General features: G+C 39.7%; 2 protein-coding genes across 2 annotated transcripts; both read left to right on the plus strand.

The window, feature by feature from the left end:
* The first annotated feature begins 233 nt into the window (after positions 1 to 233).
* nim1ka (NIM1 serine/threonine protein kinase a) lies at positions 234 to 11,473 on the plus strand. The gene is made up of 7 exons (XM_044337131.1): positions 234 to 353; positions 6,057 to 6,209; positions 7,220 to 7,585; positions 7,751 to 7,863; positions 9,347 to 9,468; positions 9,612 to 9,758; positions 10,003 to 11,473. Exons 3-7 carry the CDS (start codon positions 7,275 to 7,277, stop codon positions 10,756 to 10,758), a joined length of 1,449 nt encoding a protein of 482 aa, XP_044193066.1. The 5' UTR covers positions 234 to 353; positions 6,057 to 6,209; positions 7,220 to 7,274; the 3' UTR covers positions 10,759 to 11,473.
* A 990-nt stretch (positions 11,474 to 12,463) lies between these two features.
* Positions 12,464 to 18,902, plus strand: creb3l3l (cAMP responsive element binding protein 3-like 3 like). Its single transcript, XM_044374683.1, has 10 exons — positions 12,464 to 12,609; positions 13,804 to 13,944; positions 14,366 to 14,765; positions 15,005 to 15,114; positions 15,343 to 15,435; positions 15,845 to 15,951; positions 16,487 to 16,555; positions 16,650 to 16,734; positions 16,891 to 16,984; positions 17,248 to 18,902. The coding sequence occupies exons 2-10, from the start codon at positions 13,804 to 13,806 to the stop codon at positions 17,652 to 17,654; spliced, it is 1,506 nt and encodes a 501-aa protein (XP_044230618.1). The 5' UTR covers positions 12,464 to 12,609; the 3' UTR covers positions 17,655 to 18,902.
* The last annotated feature ends 1,179 nt before the right edge of the window (positions 18,903 to 20,081 follow it).

Below are 20,081 nucleotides of genomic sequence, written 5' to 3' on the forward strand. Positions count from 1 at the left end.
CCCCGTGTCGTGCTAATAGCCCGACCAGCGACCATGGTGACACACAGGTTGGGTTACCTGGAGAATCTCACACACTGGACAGCTCCTGTGGTACTGAACTAGAGGGCTCCTGCGGCTTGATCTGCAATTCTTGTTTCTGATTGGATAAAAGCTGCACAGTGGACTCCTCAGACCGCCACTGATTGGTCGTTTCACCTGCCAGTCAAGCGGATTTCCTTCGCGACAGACTCAACACCGGGGAGCAGCTGCAACAGAACCGGTGCGCTCAATGTCACCCGGCACCCGAGAAGATGATTTTTACAGAGAAATCGGTAAAGCTCATCGACACGGCTCCATGAAGGTATTTATTCAAGGTAAGATTCACAAATCTTTGCGGTCTTTTGGTTCTGATAGGATTATAATAGGAAATGCGCTGGCTCATAGGGAATGGCCTGCTGCGAGGAGGTGTTAACTGGACGCAGATAGACAAATCAGTTTAGGGATGCACCCCATGATTTAACTACTCGAAAGTTTATTTGTGTGTGGAAAGCTTGCACGTTTGCGAGAATAAACGTATAAAGTCTAACACATCACAATTACAAGATATTATATCCCGGTTGGCGAGCAGCTTCTCTTAAATGTATATATTAAGGTGGTATACAGCTCGTATCATATAACATGAGGGTCAAAATCATTTTTTTTTTACAATGTCACCAGCTATTTTCTTATACTGTCGTCTCATTTCGTAATGACGGTGGCCGTTTTAATTCAACGCATCACTCCTGAAAGGGATCAGTGCCTCACCTGGCAGTTACGCACGCACATGCACTGTTCATCAGCTTTGGGGATCCATCATGATTTACTGATTAACCCCCTGTTTTGAGCAGGCAGGCTAGATAATGCCAGGGAACGGATAGAAGGAGTTAGGCTCCAACACCTGTTGCACACTTTACCTGTCTTTATACAGCATCCATCATAACCTAGTTTTTGTCTGCAGGACAATTTGACTGATTGGAAAGCAGCCTTTAGTGAACATCTATCTAACCTGGGGGTAATAGATCACTTCTGTACTTTTAGAGGTTAAGACTTACACAGATACAAATTATAAAATGTGCGTGTCAGAGAAAAGCTATTTATTTGTTGAGTCATTCCAAAAACTTGTCTGAGGCTATTAGGAACAGAGAGTAAACAGCCTGAAACTGTTTAGTGATGATATAAAATGTGTTGACTTTGATTTATTTGCATCGTATGTGTTCTGTGTTTGCTGAAAGAGAGAGAGAGAGAGGAGATTCATTTGAATGACTCAGCTGGACAGATTTAGACGACAAAATGACCCTACATTACATGTCTTGTCAAACTGAGCCACCAGGATGCCACATGTTGTGTCTTTAACTACATGATGCATGTGTTTTTGGCATACTTCAAGAAGTTCCTATTTCCTAACTGAAAAAATAAGCAGATAATCAATCTTTACCTTATAAAAGTAATATTTTCAAACCTATCTCAATCTTTCTATTCAGAATAGGCCTGGATTAGAAACTGAATACATTTCCATATTTTTCAGTGTCAGTGTTTACTTCCGCTTGAATTAAATTTTCTCTTGTTTTTTATTCTTTTGATGGTCAATCAGTTAGAGCAGATGAAACATTGTGCTCCATGTGTTCTTTCTTTGATGAAAACCCTCTTTGAAGTGCTGAACATGCCAAACTCAGATGGCTCTTTATTGCGGGAAGAAATAAATGACCAAATAGATTCTGATTTGAGCCACCAAATGCAGGATTCACAGTGTCTACAGCATTGTTATGTTATTGTGCTCCCTGTAAACAGTGTCATGGTAACTTTGATAAGGCCTCAGAGACATCTAAAGCTCTCTTTGTCTTTCGCTCTCTGCAAGAGCTGTACGGTACTTTTTATGCATTGTTAGGCATGGGTTATAACAGTGTCTGCACACACAGCTGCATTAGGTTAGCAATGATGAATGAGAATGAGTCTTTTCACATACAAAGAAGAAAGTAAAGCAAAATATATATAAAATCCATGCAGAAAGAGTAGTATGATGCTGCTCATGTAGATGTGCTGCTGCTCAGTGGATATATGCATTGTATGTTGTAATGGAAAAATGCAATATGTATACTTGAATACAATATCTTATACATATTCTGATACTTTGCTACTTATACTTTGGTGATGTTCTATGATCTTGTGTGTAGTGAAACTACTTTGTAGAGATAACAGAGGCCAGCAGCACCTGTCTGTTGAAAGGACAATGACGGAATGTGTGTGTTTGTGTAGACATAGGAAAAGAAGGCTAACTGCACTGTCCGCTGAGAAGTACGATAGCGAACTGTGTGTCTAAAGATAACACACAGTTCACAGGAGGAGGCCGGCTGTACCTATCTGCTGAGGGTATAATAATGGACTGTTCAGAGCATGACTTTGTACTTTACCTAAGATAGCAGCTCTCTGTATCTGTATTGTATAGTATAGTTTTGTACTGGGCTTGCAAATGTGATATTAAACCCAGAAGGACATTCTGTGGTTTGTGAGTCTTTTATTACAGAAACTGCCACCACATGTGTTTATCATCAATTTCACTTGATGCTGCAAAGGCAGGTCTGAATTATTTCAGAGTGCTTTGTACGTTTGTGTGTCAGGGGGGATGGGATTTAGAGGTCAGTCTGTCTTTTTGGAAATGAGAAATATTTGCCCCATAGATTCCAGAGGGGTCTGCCTCTCCGTTCCTAGGGCCCGCAGTCTTCATTGTCGCAGCTCTTTCACTGCTGAGCTCTTTATTCTCGTCAGCCGTACGTCTCAAATAACACACTTTGGAGCTTTGTGTGGAGAGAGCTCACTGTCGGCGTGCACGCGCTTTTGTGTATGTATTTACGTGAGTGTGCTTGTGCATGTGTCTGTCTGAGAAAGTGTGTGAATGTGTGTGCGTTGGGGCGAGTGTTGCCTTTGTGTCTGAATGCATAACAGCAGTGAAAAAGAGAGAATGGGATACAAGCACAGGCGGAATGAGGGAATGGACACGATGGGAGGCAGGGAGAAAAAAAACAGTTAAACAAGACAAAACAGAGAGGAGGGACTCTTTTACAGATAGATGTTTCAAAGCTGGAAAGAAGCAGCTCCTCTCTCCTCTCTCCTCTTACCTCGTCTAAGTAAACGCACAAACAGGCGTCTAGATGGAAAGAGTGACTAATTCTTGATCCACAGCTGCTGTGGATGGGCACTCATGTTTTCTGTTGTTGGAGTGTGTGAAGAGGCTGCTGATGCTAGCAGTGTGTTCAGCAGCAGAGTGCATCAGGCAAATCCTCCTCCTTCCCTCAAGGGATCAAACAAGTGATCGGATGTCTGGTGAGTTCTTGGATAAGCTGCTTGTGTTTACTGATGAAGGGCTGGCTGTTTGCACAATTATACATGTTTCTGATAAGCAGCGTATTCAAGTGCATGTGTTATTCATCTGTGTTATTCCAACTTGAAACGACAAAGTGGACTTATCAGGTTGCTCTCACAGAAGTTATTCTGTCTATAATATAATCATGTTACTGTAGACAAAAGTGATAAGTTGCAGTGTTTCTTTAATGAATATGTCTTTGGAATAGAGTAAAATCTTAAAAAAAGAACATTTGGTTCAGGATGTTTTCCACACTCCGCTATTGAGAAATGTTATTCATTTAAAGGTTGCACCTGTGCTGTTGGCTTGGAGAGTGATGTGATACACAATATGGTTGTATTTTTTGGCATCAAAATCAGCAGCATTAGCCCAGTGATGGAGATTACACTCTCTGAGTCAGTGCATCTTCTAATGCACTAAGAATGGTTGATGCAACTTTTAACAACCAAACTTCAACTTTCGAACACCACTTCAATATACTCTTGGCTATACTCTCTTAAAGTTTTGAAGCTTTAAAACAGACACATATTGCTTACTTTGTCTGACCAACAGCCAATATATATATATATATATAAATATTAGAAACAATGAACTTCTGCAAATCAGTACGACTAAATGATTCAAGTTACTTTACTAGTCAATTTATTAGGCAGGTATGAGCCAGATAGTGTATTTATAAAGTTTACTATTCTTCCACTGATTTTGTGTGTGTGCTGGTGTGTGTATGAATCCATCAGTCTGCAGGCACACATAATTAACATGGGTACTCTCAGGCTCAATGCAGCACCGTATAACCGCAAACGTGGCACTGTGTGCTCTCTTTCTTGACACTCAGTGCCAGTCGATGCCTTATCCTCAGCCTGAAAAAAAGACAAACAAACACACCCAGTCAGTGTCCATCGCCAAGCAACCAAGTAGATCTGTTATTCAGTGGAAGCAAAGCCCAAAGCAATATGGGTAACTATACTCATCTCCAGGCTCCACTTGAAGTAATTATCAATAGATCCAGTCAGTAACTTAAAATCATTGATTCACTGTGTTCAAAATAAGTTATTTGACACTGCAGTGGCTCTGTTACAAGACAGATTATCGGAAATCTAAATTCCTGATGGTTATCTTGTCCCTGAGCTCCTCTTGCTCTCCTCTCATTATTAATGTGTTTTTCTCATGCATGGTTGTCCTTTAGTCTTTTTATTTGCACACATAAAAGACTGATATTCAGGGCTTGTTGCTTTGTGCTGTAAAGTGGAGGCCTCTCCTCTCTCAGCAAGTCCTTTTAGGTTTCCTGAGATCAATGCTGAGATAATTATGGCAGACTGGCAGGAAGGTGTTTGAAGGCTAGGAGACTGTAGTCCTGACAAAAGAGAATTGCTTTGATTTCCTAGCAAGGCTTTAACATAGAGTCATTCATCTTAATATAGAGATGAATGAGAGAATTTCTACTCCTGCCATACACACTGCATGCAACATCATGTCCTCTTGTGAACATCATAAATAAAAGACAATTTATAATAATTAGATTACATTTTGTTGCATAACACAAATTTGTGTAATACTGAAGGAAAATTGATTTTCCTGTTTTTGTTGATGGGACATTAGATAGTTCAATAGCCAACAGTTTAAACACTGACTGTGGCAACACTCATGTAGTTTAAGTACTTGGCAGGATGTACAGCAGGTAAAGTATTTATGTATGATATAGTATATTAAATTCAGGTGTCAGGTTGATCGTGGAACAATCAACTTAAGCTGGTTGAAAGTATCATGTGTGCACGCTATTACTCTGTTGAACACCACTACTAAGAGACAATGGAGAATCAGTTTACCTAATATAAATTCAGTTAATTAGATCAGAGATTAGATTAAATTAGATCAATTTAGATCAATTTACAGTATAATTTTGAAACAACTTAAAATCCGTTTTTCAAAAAAAAAAAGTTGCCACATTTCTTCTATTGCTGTATATGGTGGTGATAAAGATAGTGTGAGTTATTAAACATTGTAATTTGTTTCTTTTATTGAATTGAATTGTTAGTAGAGGACATATGTATATCTGTTAAATCAGGGTTCACTTTCACCTCAGATTCACCCTTTCTCTCTTCCCTGTCAGGGGACATTGTTAGAGCTTTGTTCCTTGAGTGGCATGCAATTATCACCTACTTACAAACTTTTACACCAACGCACACGCACAAACACACACACACACATCACACACACACATCACACATGAGTACACTTTGCTCTTATTCTGCATTTGAAATGAAATAGATTAGTCATGCTGGTTTTTCAGGATGTTAAAGTATAGTATCTTCTTGGTAGAAAGTGATGAGGTTCTTGTTTATTCTGGCTGTCAAGGCAACCTCAGCCTGCACTGCCATTGGAGCAGGTCTCAAGCACTAAATTAAATAAGGATTACAATGCACACTAACAGACACACATGCAGATACTGAGGCACACTTGTATGGATATATGCACACGAATGCTTTCACATGGAGGGCTGTAAAGTAAGATTTCAGTGCTTTTGCACAGATGCCTGTTCATTTAAAAATGCCAAAATGGTGAATTAGTGCAGGAAGTAAGTAACCACTTAAGCTGTTAAATATAGGAATTAGAAAACAAAAGGAAAAGAACGTGGGCACAAAAATGAAAATAAATGACATTTATTTTTGCTTTATTTCAGGTTGTCTCACTCGCTGTGCCCTGACACTATCATCTGTTCAACCTCTTTCCTCCAACCCCCTTCATCCAGCTCCTCTTCCCTCCTCCTCAACCTGTGGTCTATTTATACCTTGGAGACTCAAAAGAGCCCTTTAAAACTGCGCAGACCTCATCAGTAAGTGACAACAGTGAGCATGAATCCGATAACACATGATCTATCTCATCTCCAGCCTCCTCACCTCCTCTAAGGAAAAGTAAGGCTTCAACCATTGTTGATTCTTGAAATGGAACCAGATTATAACTGATTCACATTCATATTGAAGATTCACATGACATATTGCCCCTGATGATCCATTGTGGCAAGACCAGTTCTGAGCTGCAGCAGGTTTTTGAAGATCTGGAGACAGCATATGCTTTGGTCCATGGACTGGCGGTTCTACCCTGTTTGGTTGAAATACAGGAAAACACTCATTTTAGAACATTTATTTATTGACTGAGTTTTCTGAGCAGATATGAAATTTGGATAAGGACACTGAAAATTCTAAAAAATGGCTCATATATCTGAAGGTAAGTCACAGTTTTTGTCTTTTATGAATGTGCTTTATGTTTTTACATTGACTCTATTGGCGAGAGTGTGACAATTAATTTTATTCATTTTCTGCATTAATAAGTGGCTCATCATAATACATCATAAAACATTTTTACATTGCAGTATGTGTGCTCTGTTTGTGTGTTCTGTATGTGGCTAATACTGAGGCTGTTGTCTACACATTATAAAAACGGGAGGTAATTCTTTGTTAATTCTTAGTTAATAAAAGTCTCACAACACCAATGTGCTGTTAATCTGATATGATTAGATCAGAAATATAAGACATAATATTATTATGGGCTTGAAGTTTTTGATATGTTGTAGTTCTTGTCGATTTTGTAGTTCTTCTTGTTGTCTTGCAAAGCAGTTAGGTATATATATATAATTTGACTGATCAAATTTTACATATCATTATAAAGACTTTAAGTTTAAATTAGGTATATTTTAAAAGGCAATGGTATACATTTCATATGGGGACAAGGCTCATCATTATGCATTAGAGCAATCCATAATTTTCACAGTTTGCTGTGAAGAAATATGCAACAAAAATTACCCACAGAAAAAATGATTTTGCTTTTTTTTCCGCTGTTGTGCAGTCCGCCACTCCCAGCCACAAGCTAAGCCCACTTCACCCTGGGTGTCCCTTGCAGGATGACTGCTGTCTGCCCCTCCGAGAGCAGCCCAGATGGGGCTGAAGCAGGGGCCCGGACAGCAGGCTCGAGGGGGTCGGGGGCAGCAGGCACCGCTGGGAGCGACTCAGTTTCTGGGGCTGACACCGGGGAGTCTAATGGAGAATCTGTCGGAGGTTCTGTGGGAGGCACAGCTGGAGTTACCGGTGGCCAGAGGTACAGTCGCTGGAGCCGCCAGGACAGCTCAGACATCAACACAGATGATGAGGGAGCCACCATCCGCCGCCTCACTCCATTGGAAAGACTGAACCTGGATATGTGCCAGGATGATCGGTAAGGATCAAGAGGGCTTTTCTGCATGGCTGTAAGTTATTTTAGGGTACCTATTTGGTGCATTTTAAGGTGTTTTATTGAGATTTTTATTATGGCAGCTCCACTGTATGTGGTAGAGCAAAAAACATTTTGTGTTACATATTCTGTCATGTCATTTGATGGCAGGGTGGTCCGTGAGCTAACAGTGGGCAGGAGAATCGGCTTTTACAAAATTCGAGGAGAGATCGGCTGTGGAAATTTCTCCCATGTCAAGCTAGGAATTCATGCGCTCACCAAAGGTAAGACACTGCAGAACACAAATTAAATGCAACTGTACTTACAGAGTAGTACAGGAGCAAATTAAAACATCAACTGAACATAAAAGTCATACAGAGTACAAGATATCACTGATAGAAGCTAGAACATTTTAAAGGAATATCCATTGAATCTCTCATTCTCTCTCTGTTCTGACTTTCTATTAGACTTAAGTGATAATTTGGTTGATGAGCTGTTTTCATCAATAGGCTGCAACACTAGCAAGTGTGTCCTTATGTAGCAATTCACTAACAAGGCGATGTGGACCTGAACAGGAGGCTGATTCAACCACAAAGAGACAGACTGTCTGCTGCCCTTGAACAGATGGATTGATTAGAGATCTCCAGTTTCCTTAGCGACGGCTAAAATTGCTGCATGCTTCATCAAAGACTAAAGAGAGAGAGGAGAATGAGTCTGTGTGTGTGTGTGTGTGTGTGTGCATGCTCCGTCTGCAGGGTTATACGTGTTGGACTGTATTTCTGTGTGTACCATGCTGTGCACTGTACTGTGTGTGCACATGCAATAAGAATGTGTGTGTGTGCACGTGTAGGTGGTATCATTTAGACCTCCAAAAACAATATGAGCTGCAATGCATTTTGAATGCCCCTATTGAAAGCTATGTCACAGCTGACGGGGAGCCAAATGCCAGGCTGAATAATGCATACTGATGCACAATTAGATATCTCAACACCATTTTGCCACTTAAGAACTTTTCTGTATTCAGTTACCTGAGGTCTATTTTAATCCTCTGTATGAATCATTTAAATGAATACAGTCAAGATATCAGTTGTTTGAATTTGATATATGTGAATTTGATCTTTATTGGCCCTTAATAATAATAATAATAATAATATAAGTGTTCCATTTTCCTCCAAGACCCTTTTAGAGGTGGTAAATTTAATTTGATTTTAAGACAGTGTAGCTAATCCAGCACCGTGTGTTCGTGACATATTTAATCTTCACTCTGACTTCACCTCGCAAATCCTCTCAGACCCGAAGTCCTTGCAGTATTACAGGAAAGGAGCAATTTTCCTGCACTTACAAAAGCAAATTTCTTCTTAAGATAGAGCTAAAAGTGAGAATTGACCCCCTGGGAGAATATAATCAAGAAAATTGGTTTCTGAGGACAGCTAATCCTCCATCAAATTATCTAGAGCAGAGCATCAGGCCTGGTTACTGCAAGGGGAATTCTGTGTTTGTTAGCTTGAACCAGGCTTACATTTTCTTTATTCTTCTAGGTACATAAGATTTCTAATGCATGATTTATCAGAAATATGGGGTTATTTTAATGATGAAGCACCTATATATTGATAAAAAAAGAGAGTTTGATTTTCTTTTCCCTATCAAATTTGTATTGAAATGCCACTTCTGTCTGTACAACTGATTCCTCTAGATAAATGTGTCTATAATACTGTGTTTCATGTGTCACTGATCGTTGACTTCTGTTTTCTCCCTCTGCATCACCAGACAAAGTAGCCATAAAGATCCTAGACAAAACCAAGCTGGATCAGAAGACCCAGAGGCTGCTGTCCAGAGAAATTTCTAGCATGGAGAAACTTCACCATCCCAACATCATACGCCTCTATGAGGTTTAACTCATACACTCACACATACACTCAAACATATTGATTTATATTATGTATGACCTTTATCCAATCCCAAGAGGCTGTCTCAATGATCACTATACTGCGTCTTAGCATTCACCCGTGTTATCCTTCTTCTCCTTCTTTAGGTGGTGGAGACGTTGTCACGGTTACACCTGGTGATGGAGTACGCAGGCGGAGGGGAGCTCTACACCAAGATAACTACAGAAGGGAAACTTTCTGACACTGATGGCAAGATTGTCTTCGCTCAGATCCTCTCTGCTGTTAAGCACATGGTCAGCACATATAAGTTTACATTGAAGTGGTATGTTTAAGTGAAACAAAAGAAAAGAAAACATCAATCTAAAGACAACCTGTGTCAGATTTAAGTACAATCTTAATAGTCAAATAACCATTAAGATGACAACCTATACCGACTGCTATAAATGGAATATATTATCACCTGTAGTCATAGTTAGTCTTACTTCATATAATCATGAAGATGATACTTAAATAATTCAGTTTCTCATTGTTCTACAGCATGAAAACAATATCATTCACCGTGACCTGAAGGCAGAAAATGTCTTCTACACCAGCAGCTCTTGTGTCAAGGTGGGTGACTTTGGCTTCAGCACGTTGAGTCGCCGCGATGAGACACTCAACACATTCTGTGGCTCCCCACCTTACGCTGCTCCTGAGCTCTTTCGGGATGAGCATTACATTGGCATCTTTGTGGACATCTGGGCCCTGGGGGTGATGCTGTTCTTTATGGTGACAGGCACCATGCCATTCAGGGCAGACACTGTAGCCAAACTGAAGCGATGCATCTTGGAGGGGGCCTACATTCTGCCCTCCTGGGTGCCAGAGGTGTGCCAGAGGCTGATCAGGGGCATCCTCCAGCCTATACCATCTGATCGCTGCACAGTGGAGCAGATGATGGGCTGCGAGTGGCTGCTCCCTGTGGAATTCCCACGGGCCATGGAGCCCTTTAAACTGGACCCATCCCACCTAGCAGAGAGTGATCCATCTGAGCTGGACACAGAAGAGATGGAGGTAAAAGCAGCACTGGAGACACTAGGAATTACCTCTGAACACATCCTTAACAACCAGGGGAAGGATTGCAGGAGCTCAATCACAGGGGTCTATAGGATCCTGCTGCACCGTGCCCACAAGAGACGGGCTGTAGAGAGCATGCCTGTGGTCACACAGGTAGTCAGACCAACTACGAGTAAAAAGGAACGTCTAAAGGTGTACCGTAGTTTACGGCACACATCCAAACTCTGTGTGATTCTGTGACAAAATGCTCTGCTTTGCTCTGGAAATAATAGACTTTATAGTCTGGGATGAGATTGCATGGATTTCATTAGAAATAAAAAAGTGCTTTCCAGTCCAGCAGTATGAATTGATATCATGGTATGTAACCCCACTTGGTTCCTGAAATCTGGGATTTCTTATTTTAATATCTTTCTTCTAGTAAGTAAAATTAGTCTCTGTGAGAATGGTGCTGCGAGTGAATCATAATCGTCTCCTCTTTTGACAGGGACTCGTAATCCCCATGAGATTTGGAAATGTTATGAAACATAATTTATTTAAGTAAACATAATGATGATTAGTTGGCATATATAATTTTTTATTTGGTTTATGTAGGTCAGGTGACTATAGCTCATACTGACTGTGCTTGGTTGCGCTGTAACACAAATAAACATTATGAAAAGTAGCATTTGTAAAGAAAAGAGTTAGAAATCTGACATTATGATGAGGAGATAAAATGGTAAAACATGCAGTTAGTGCATGAAATGTGGTGTCTTTAATGTAATGCACTTTTCTTTGATGCCTTAGTTTTCTATCATGTTATGAAACCACACCGACTGTTTTCAGGATACTGCTTAATATTTGTAATTACATGAATAGAGACTTAACATCTTACCTTTTGGGGCGGTTGTGGGGCTCAGGAGGTAGAGTGGGTCGTCCACTAATCAGAAGGTTGGTGGTTTGATCCCCAGCTCCTCCAGTCTGCATGCTGAAGTGTCCTTGGGCAAGGTACCTCAAATTGCTCCCGATGGCTGTGCCATTGGTGTGTGAATGTGTGTGTGTGAATGGGTGAGTGAGCATTAGAAACATTGTAAAGCGCTATATCACACTCATCTGATGAGCAGGTTGGCATCTTGCATGGCAGCCTCTGCCATCAGTGTATGAATGTGTGTGAGTGGGTGAATGTTGGCATGTGTTGTAAAGCGCTTTGAGTGGTCGGTAGACTAGAAAAGCGCTATATAGATGCAGTCCATTTATCATTTACCTTCTTATCTGATGTATCTCTATGAGATGTTCCTATTGTTAGACTGGTTGACCTGCATGACCACACTGTATTTTCCCTGTGGCCTGAAAAAAGTCAATAAATGACATCAAGCAACTAATACCAACATACCAACCACCAAAGTTATCAGTTGCTAATGTGGCAAATCAGTAACTCAAACAATTTTGGTCTGAGTTTCACTAATCAGGCTTTTTTTTATCATCTAATGACATGTTCATGCTCATGTGCTGAATAAAATAATACAAATTTAAAATGAATCAGCCTTTCTTTTTTATTTTAAAAGTCATGATGCTTTTGTGTGAATGTGTATATCATATTATTACTTAAAAAACAAAAACAAAAAACAAAAACAAATAAAAAACAGTAAATGCAAATATAGGTGCAGACCATGGTGCAGACACACATTTTGCAAGCAAATTTATTGCATCATATCACTGTATTTTTTTTTGTATTAAAACTAGATTAATATGATATATTATGATATACAAATATATATAAAATGTTTAAAACAATATTTTAAAATGATCTTGTGTGTTAATGTGTTGTATTTAGTGCCATACGTGTGTGCAGAAAGCTGAGCAGTCATGCGTACAGTACATGGTACAGTAGTATACTACAAGTCCCAGAAGGACCCTCGAAGACTACGTACTCATCATGTCCGCCTTTACGTGATGACGCAATTTTTGCCTTGTTGGAAGGTGGTTTCGGGAGGAAGCTCCGTGATCTAGAGACTTGACTGTAGCAGGGGAAAAACGCTGAATAGAGAAACCAAAAGACAGCCCCGGACACACACACACTCACTCGAATGGTATTTCATCTTCTGTCATCGAACGGTAAGAAAATGAACATCAACATTAACTGCGTTAAATGTTTTGTCTTTGTGTGTTTAATGTCACCGGGAATACGCCCTCTTTGCAATAAAGATCATGACAGGCTTTTTAAGCTAGCGTTAATTAGCTTAGCTGACCTGTCGATATTGGCCTAAGACGTTTCCCTTTTTTCTATTGAAGTACATAATACAAACACATTTTCAGCCTGTTAAAATCAAAAGCTTATTAATCATATTGCCGATTTTGGCCCACTGCTACCTTAAGTAGGTCATTTCGTTTCTGTATTAAATGGCTATGATGCAAGCGCATCACTGCATGCGGGACAACATTCAGATTTTTAATTTTTAACTCTGCAAGCAATTCAGCATAGAAATAGTCGTTTCCAGGAAATATCTATTGGCCTTACATCCTATTTGTTTTGACATTTGATATTGTAGTCAGATCTCGTGACAAAGGCATGTGGGGGCGGGGCTCAATATAAGATGAGGTCATTAGGGGAGCGTGGCGATGATGCAATATAGCTGTTTACATGGCAGTTAAGTATACGTGTCAATATCCCATTTACATCATTTATTGGTCAATCATTAGTTAATCATTGATTATGGTGATAATAATAATTTATTATTAATTGTTACATTTTAATTTAATTGTTCATCTTGCAACAGTAGATGTGTATATATATATATATATATATATATATATAAAAACAAAAAAACACTAATGGCCTCCACATGAAGGTCAGAGTGTGGGTCAAGCAGCCCAAGAATCAGACACTCAAGAAGGGAAGATGCCCACTGGACCATCACTCCCTTCACTATTTCCTGTGATACAAGGCCTTATGGGAAGTAATGGTGTCATAATTACTGGAGCCAAGTTATATTGATTTTCATCATCGTCATGTGTATATACATGACTGTACATTCATGTGGCCGAGAATGTAAAGGCGTTCATTTAAAATCAGCTTCAACAGTGAAATGAATTTGAAACCAAGAAATGATACACAGTGTATATCACAAAAATTAATAACCAATTAATAACTAACATCCAATAACCAAAATCTCAAACTTCCTCGAATTTTCCAGTCTTACATCATACTATTGTATTGTAATATTACAGTATATCAACATACGTCCCATTGTTTCCTAATTTTCTAATTAATGCAAACGTTATTGTCTGTATGCCGTTATGTTTCCACAGATGTCAGTCACTCAGGAGCTACCAGACATGGATGGAACAGACCTGTTAAGGCTGCTGTCCCACGATGGACAGGATGGATCCACTGAGCCGCTCTTTCCTGACGGGAACGGGCTCATTGAATCCTGGCTGTCAGAACAAGATGTAAGATTTACAGATTATAAAATTTTGAATGGATTAATTCACAGAAAAGCAAAATCAACTTAGAATTTCCCCCAGAAAGAGCTTAAATTTTCTAAATAAACTGAAGTGAATCTGAAAGTTAAGATTGTTTTGCTTTTCAAGACAATATTTGATCAGTTCCTCTTTATTTTTGGATGACTCAAACTGCTACTACTGTGTATTTTCATTTCTTTATATGGCTTTGTGATGTAGTAAATGTCCAGGCTCTGGACACAATATTAACATTTATAGTCTACATATCAGAGAAAACACAAGTTAAGCAGCTAAAAGCATATAAGTCTGCTGTCTTGCCTATTGTGTGTGTGTGTGTGTGTGTGTGTGTGTGTGTGTGTGTGTGTGTGTGTGTGCGTTTTGGACTTAAACACTGTCTTTTTTCTCCCAGATGCTTACAGGCATGGATACCGAGGATTTCCTGTCCAGCTTGTTAGAGGGAGACGACAACATGGAGACTATCTGTCCCTCTCACTCCCCCTTGGGCAGCGACAGCGGCATCTCTGATGACAGCAGCACCAGGGGAGGAGTTGGAAACAACAACCTTCTGGGATGCCCAAGTCCCCAGGGCAGTGATAGTGACATAGTGCCCAGTCCCAGCTACTCCCAGCCCAGCCCGGAGCACTTTGACCCTGCACTGGTCTCTGGAGAGCTGCAGACAGAGAGCCTGGAGGCCTTAACCGTCCAGGCGGATCACAGCTACTCCCTGCTGCAGAGCGGATGCAGAGACATGGATTTCCTGCAGAGTGTGAGAGCAGAGAAGCCAGATACAGATGTCTTCATTGATCTGGGTATGTGGAGACCAAAACCTTACTGATTCACCTCATTTATGAGCTTTATAGGCTTAGCACTTGAATATTTTATAACTCTGCACTCAACCCATTGATATCTACTTAAATCCCTTCCAAACACATGGGTTTGAGATAAATTCAGTTTATGGAAGGACTGCTGCATACTTAAGCAACAAATGGGGGCACTTACTTGTCTAACAGATAAGAAGTTTAATTTAAATGTATGTTTTTCTTGTTAGACGACTTGGTGAGTGAAGCAATGGAGAAGGACATTACCAGTGAGCTGCCGTGCACTTTGGCCATTGAAGACTCAACACTGGATTCTGTAGAGGCCAACAAATCAGACCAGGTCAGTTTTTCCTACTTTACCTCATGCCTGTGTTATTTTGATCTGAACAAAGAGTCTGCTTCAAATATTTTAGACAAATTAACAAATTCTCAATTTGAATTGACAGTAAATATTCCAGTGAGGATTGCTCATGATGCATGCTGAAAATGTGGCACAACGTTATGTTCAACTGAAAACCCACAAAAATAACATGTTGTGTAAAAAAAACTTTGTCTTTCCTTCCCTCAGTTCCAGTTTAAAGAGATTGTGCTCTCTGAGGAGGAGAAGCGACTTTTGGCGAAAGAGGGAGTAACTATTCCCACACACATGCCTCTCACAAAGGTAATTGATGCAGAATGTTTGTTTACTTTGGCTGCTGGTCTTGTCTTAATACTGAGCAGCATTTTAAGCTGCTCTGGATAGAAGCATCTGCCAAATACTGTAAATATAGTAATGAGTGTAATCAAACAACATGCAGCTGATACATTGAAATGATTGTTGTGCCTTTTTGTAGCATTATGGTACAATAATATACCGTAGTAATATGGTAATAATCCTGAACAATATTTACTTTTATTGTTGGCCATGTGTGAATGCTTCTTAAATCTCAGTATGTTAGGTATTGAACCCCGCTTTTTTCTGATTAATATTCAATATGGTCTTTCTATGGCACAGCTGCTCAAGGTTGTTATATACATGTCGTCATCTGTCATGTCTACATTCTGGTGAAAGCCTCCTCTCTGTTTAACAGGCAGAGGAGAGGACCTTAAAGAGAGTCAGGAGGAAGATTCGTAACAAGCAGTCTGCTCAGGAGAGCCGCAAGAAGAAGAAGGTGTACGTTGACGGACTGGAAAACAGGTGAGACGAATAGGTCTCTTGTTAAACCCACCTTGTCAAATGAAAAAGTCTTAAACATGGATTTTCTACACCTTTTGAAGATTGCAGACAGAGCTTTCTTTACCTTACCCTTTACTGTCACTCCAATCTGGCAATTTTCATTATACATTGTTTTTAGAAAGCAAACAAAAGCAAAACTATGATCAGCAACTTAATAAATTTATGATTTTATTTATGGATCATGTAGCATCATTGATAACAAGCTGAAAAGATAAAAATGGTCATTGTCAAAATCCAGCCACTCTAATTATGTCTGGAGTTTTTCAAGGTTAAAGAACTTGGAAGTTGACTTGATTTAATTTTGAATTAAATAATGGAAAAGCTTGACTTGTATAAAACAGTCAACATACTTTTTCTTGGTAACACAGTTATGAGGAGTTGTACTTCTCTATGCTATCCAGTGTATGTCTTTAGTTTTTATGGTTGATGAGGTCAAATATCCACTGTACTTTTGGATAACTATACTCATTACTGAAACAATATCTATCCACCACAGGGTTGCCATCTGTACTGCACACAACATGGAACTACAGAAGAAAGTCCAAATGCTTCAGAAACAGAACATGTAAGAACTCTTGAGATATCGCCTCCACATTAGTATGTAATAAAACAAAACGTCTGAATCTGTTGACATCTATTTGTCCCTATTGTCCTTTCAGATCCTTGATAGAACAGCTGAGGAAACTGCAGGCTCTGGTGAAGATGTCGACTTTGAAAGCGAGCACAACCAGCACTTGTGTTATGGTAAGAGGAATGACTGAGAACATCCCGAATAGTTATCTATATTATCTTCTTTTTCTCTTCTGTTATTCTTCTGTCATTGTTCTCATATTAAGTGTCAAGTTCTTTGTCACGCTTCAGTACTTTTCTCCTCACAGTCTCTTTGGTTTTGCCCTCTAGGTGTTCCTGCTCTCTTTCTGCCTCATCATCTTCCCGTCAGTCAATCCATTTGGCAGCAGCACAGAACAGAAGGAGCTCTACACACCCTCTTCCAGTAAGTTCTCTCTTTAGATAGAGTCATTTCTTTTGTTCACATTCTTGCAATATCTTTTTGCTATAATCATGTATTGAATTCTTAAACAAGATAGCATGTCTGTTTAATTTGTACTGCCTCTCTGACCGCTTGCCAGTGTAGTGCTGTGTTATTTATTTTATCTATTGTGTGACAGAGATTTCATGAATTCCCTTTTCAACAATGCAGCTTTTGTAAGTCTCAGCTTTGGTAACCATTCTGTCATTTCTCTTTCATAATCGCAGTCATGTCCAGGACCTTGCGCTCAGTGCCACCAGAAAGCACAGATGCCATATCTTATCTCGAGCCTCAAGAGGAGGAGCTTCTCTTAGTGCCCCAAGCAGAAGTGGAGAACGTTAAAGCCATCTTCGCAGGCGGTCAGAAAAATCACACTCCTGATTACCAGAGGGTGGAGCAGTCTGACTCGGAAACAGGTGTCAACAGCAACTCCTCGGCAGACTTCCCCAGTCCTTCACAGGCTGCAGAGATGAAGCCTGGGTCAGCCGGGGGAGTAGGAGCTTTACAGGAAGGTTCCATTGATTCTGTAGTGGCATCTGCTGTGCCTTATGAAGTCACAGGGTCCAAGGATAACTGGATAGACCGGAACCCTCCGTCTGTCATATTACAGCAGCATCGCTCAGATGAGATGTAGAAGGGAGATGTGGATCAGTAAAACCAGCAGAGGGAGCTATATTCCTAATTTAATAGGTACCAGAGGGAAGCTTAAATTTACAAAAAGGAGGAAGGGAAAATACTGGTAATTTTCAAGATATAGGATCAGTCTGTCTGTGTCCCTTCTTTTCCCCTCTAACAGCCTTCTTATATACTACTGTAACTTAATTTGCACTTAGCTCTTATTTCCTTGTTCCGCTGGACAGAAACAACTGCAGAGGGATTTCAATGTTTCAGCATTGAACTACCTAAAGAATAGGTAGCTGCACTGATAAAATGCATCATACACCACAAGAAAATTTGTAATGAACCCGGACGTAGATTACTCCAGGAGAGGCATTGTCTGATGGCATTATTATGAATCGCCAAAATCCAGGGAGAGCTATGTTTCACTCTAGTCTATGTGATTATTTCCACCAGATCCTGATGTTAATGTAATGTGTTGATGAATGACACTCCAAAAAGTGAAAAAAAAAAGTAGTCCAATAGTTTGCACGGCAAACTAGCCACCAACATCCATTGCGTAGTAGGAAATAGGCTGCTTATTCTCATTACGCTTGATCAAAGTGGTTGTTTGACCACCGTAACGCTTAAGCCATTGCAGGACATTTGGCCATATAGAAGACTTGTAAAGTTTGTCAGTATTTCCCTTGTAACAAGGGTATCCATGCTCCTTTTAATTTGGAATGCTTTGTTTTTATGTTGTACAGTAGAGCAAGAAAAAAAACGTCTGCAAAATATATAACAAGACACTGAACCACTGATTTTGCCGTTGTCGGCCAATTCCAGTCTACTCCGTTACCCCTTCTTTTACTACTTCATGAGACAGTTCTTACCTTTATATACATGTCTGAAATACCTTGGCACTTGGGTGCACAGAATGCAGGCCTTGATATATTCACTCAGTAAAATGTGTTGCAGTAAAATATACTCAAAAATGTAATGACCTGTTTTGTCAGTGAGGCATTTTTGTCATTTCTTTGTGTATTTTTTATGTTACTGTCAATAATAATGGAATCTAAATGGTGTTGGAACTGCTCTTTGTTATAATCGACAGTCAGTGAGATTTTAAATGTTGATAATGTTAAAGAAATGCACTGACAAGTGACATAGTCCAATAATGGAATGTAAATAAGCTCAAATGATTGTAGCTCTTCTGTACATTTGAAGTCTTTATGTATAAGACATGTCTGGACATCTATAATAATAAACTTTTTATATATCAAAATGTCCCTTGGGAGTTTTTTCTTCATCAGTGTTAGTCCTGAAGGAGTCGACTTGAAGAGGCTGTTCATGTAAGACCTAAACTGAGGTGAAATATCACAAAAGGGACCCTACAAAAGATGATGTGGATAACATTTCAGTTGTACCCAAGTTATCTCTACGCATCGTTTCTTTAAAATGTTTTTCTCAGTTTTTGTCATCTTTTTCCAACTAAGTCCTTAATACTCCTACAGTGTCATTTAAGTGACATTTTCACAGACAAATTAGGACTCACAAGCTCACAAGGACAAACAAGAACTGCCTTTGACATTATAGTTTTTGAGAGTTAGGTGCCCTGCTCAAGGTCATGTAGGAAAACTGTTTCTAATTTGTCCCCCATTGGGATTTTCACAGACAGCCTAGGATTTCCCCCATCCTATTAGCCCATCTGTTTACTGCTTTCAGGCCTGTAAATGCCACACAATTCCAACAGATTCCAGACAAAAAGATTTTTGTAATGTGGTTTAATCTAACTAACACATCAAACTGAGTTTTGGTGTTTTTATGTAAATAAAGTTAATTCTCCTGTATGGAGGAGTTTTTGGAGGGCAGGCATCTCTCTCTTCCTTTGTGCTGACTTCACTCACACATGCTATGTTTTTGTTTTTGCCTTGTCCTCAACAATATTTGTCTGACTTTTGAGCTTACCTCAGCTGCTGGGGGGAAATAACAGCATAGTGACCGGTAGATGACTCACAAGTGTAAGGCTGGAATCATGACTCATGAGCTTCAACATGTTTAGACTAGTTACTGTGTGTGAAAGGTCACTTTCTGAATTACCGGCAGGTGGCGATGTTACTCCACTTTCTGACAGCTCTACTCATATCACAGGCGCAGTAGCGCTGTTATCACCAGCTCCAAATGTGTGGGCTGGATTAGGTTAAAGGTTATCCAGTTATCAAGTAGGCATCTTAATTTGCATTCAAATAAATGTCAGTGGTTTATTTGACTCATTTAACAAGAAGCCTATCGTAAATACCCTTTCATAAAGTGCAACATTTCTGTAATTGCTTATACTTTGTAGTGACATAGCCTTTACACCATAGTAACCAAATATGTGTTATTGTTTTTCAAGTCTTAATTAGACCACTCGTGCAACTCTAATAGGCATCATTTTCAAGCCAGCCGGTGTGTAACATGCACA

The sequence above is a fragment of the Thunnus albacares genome, chromosome 2, assembly GCF_914725855.1.
Source record: "Thunnus albacares chromosome 2, fThuAlb1.1, whole genome shotgun sequence".
In the NCBI taxonomy this organism is placed as follows: domain Eukaryota; kingdom Metazoa; phylum Chordata; class Actinopteri; order Scombriformes; family Scombridae; genus Thunnus; species Thunnus albacares.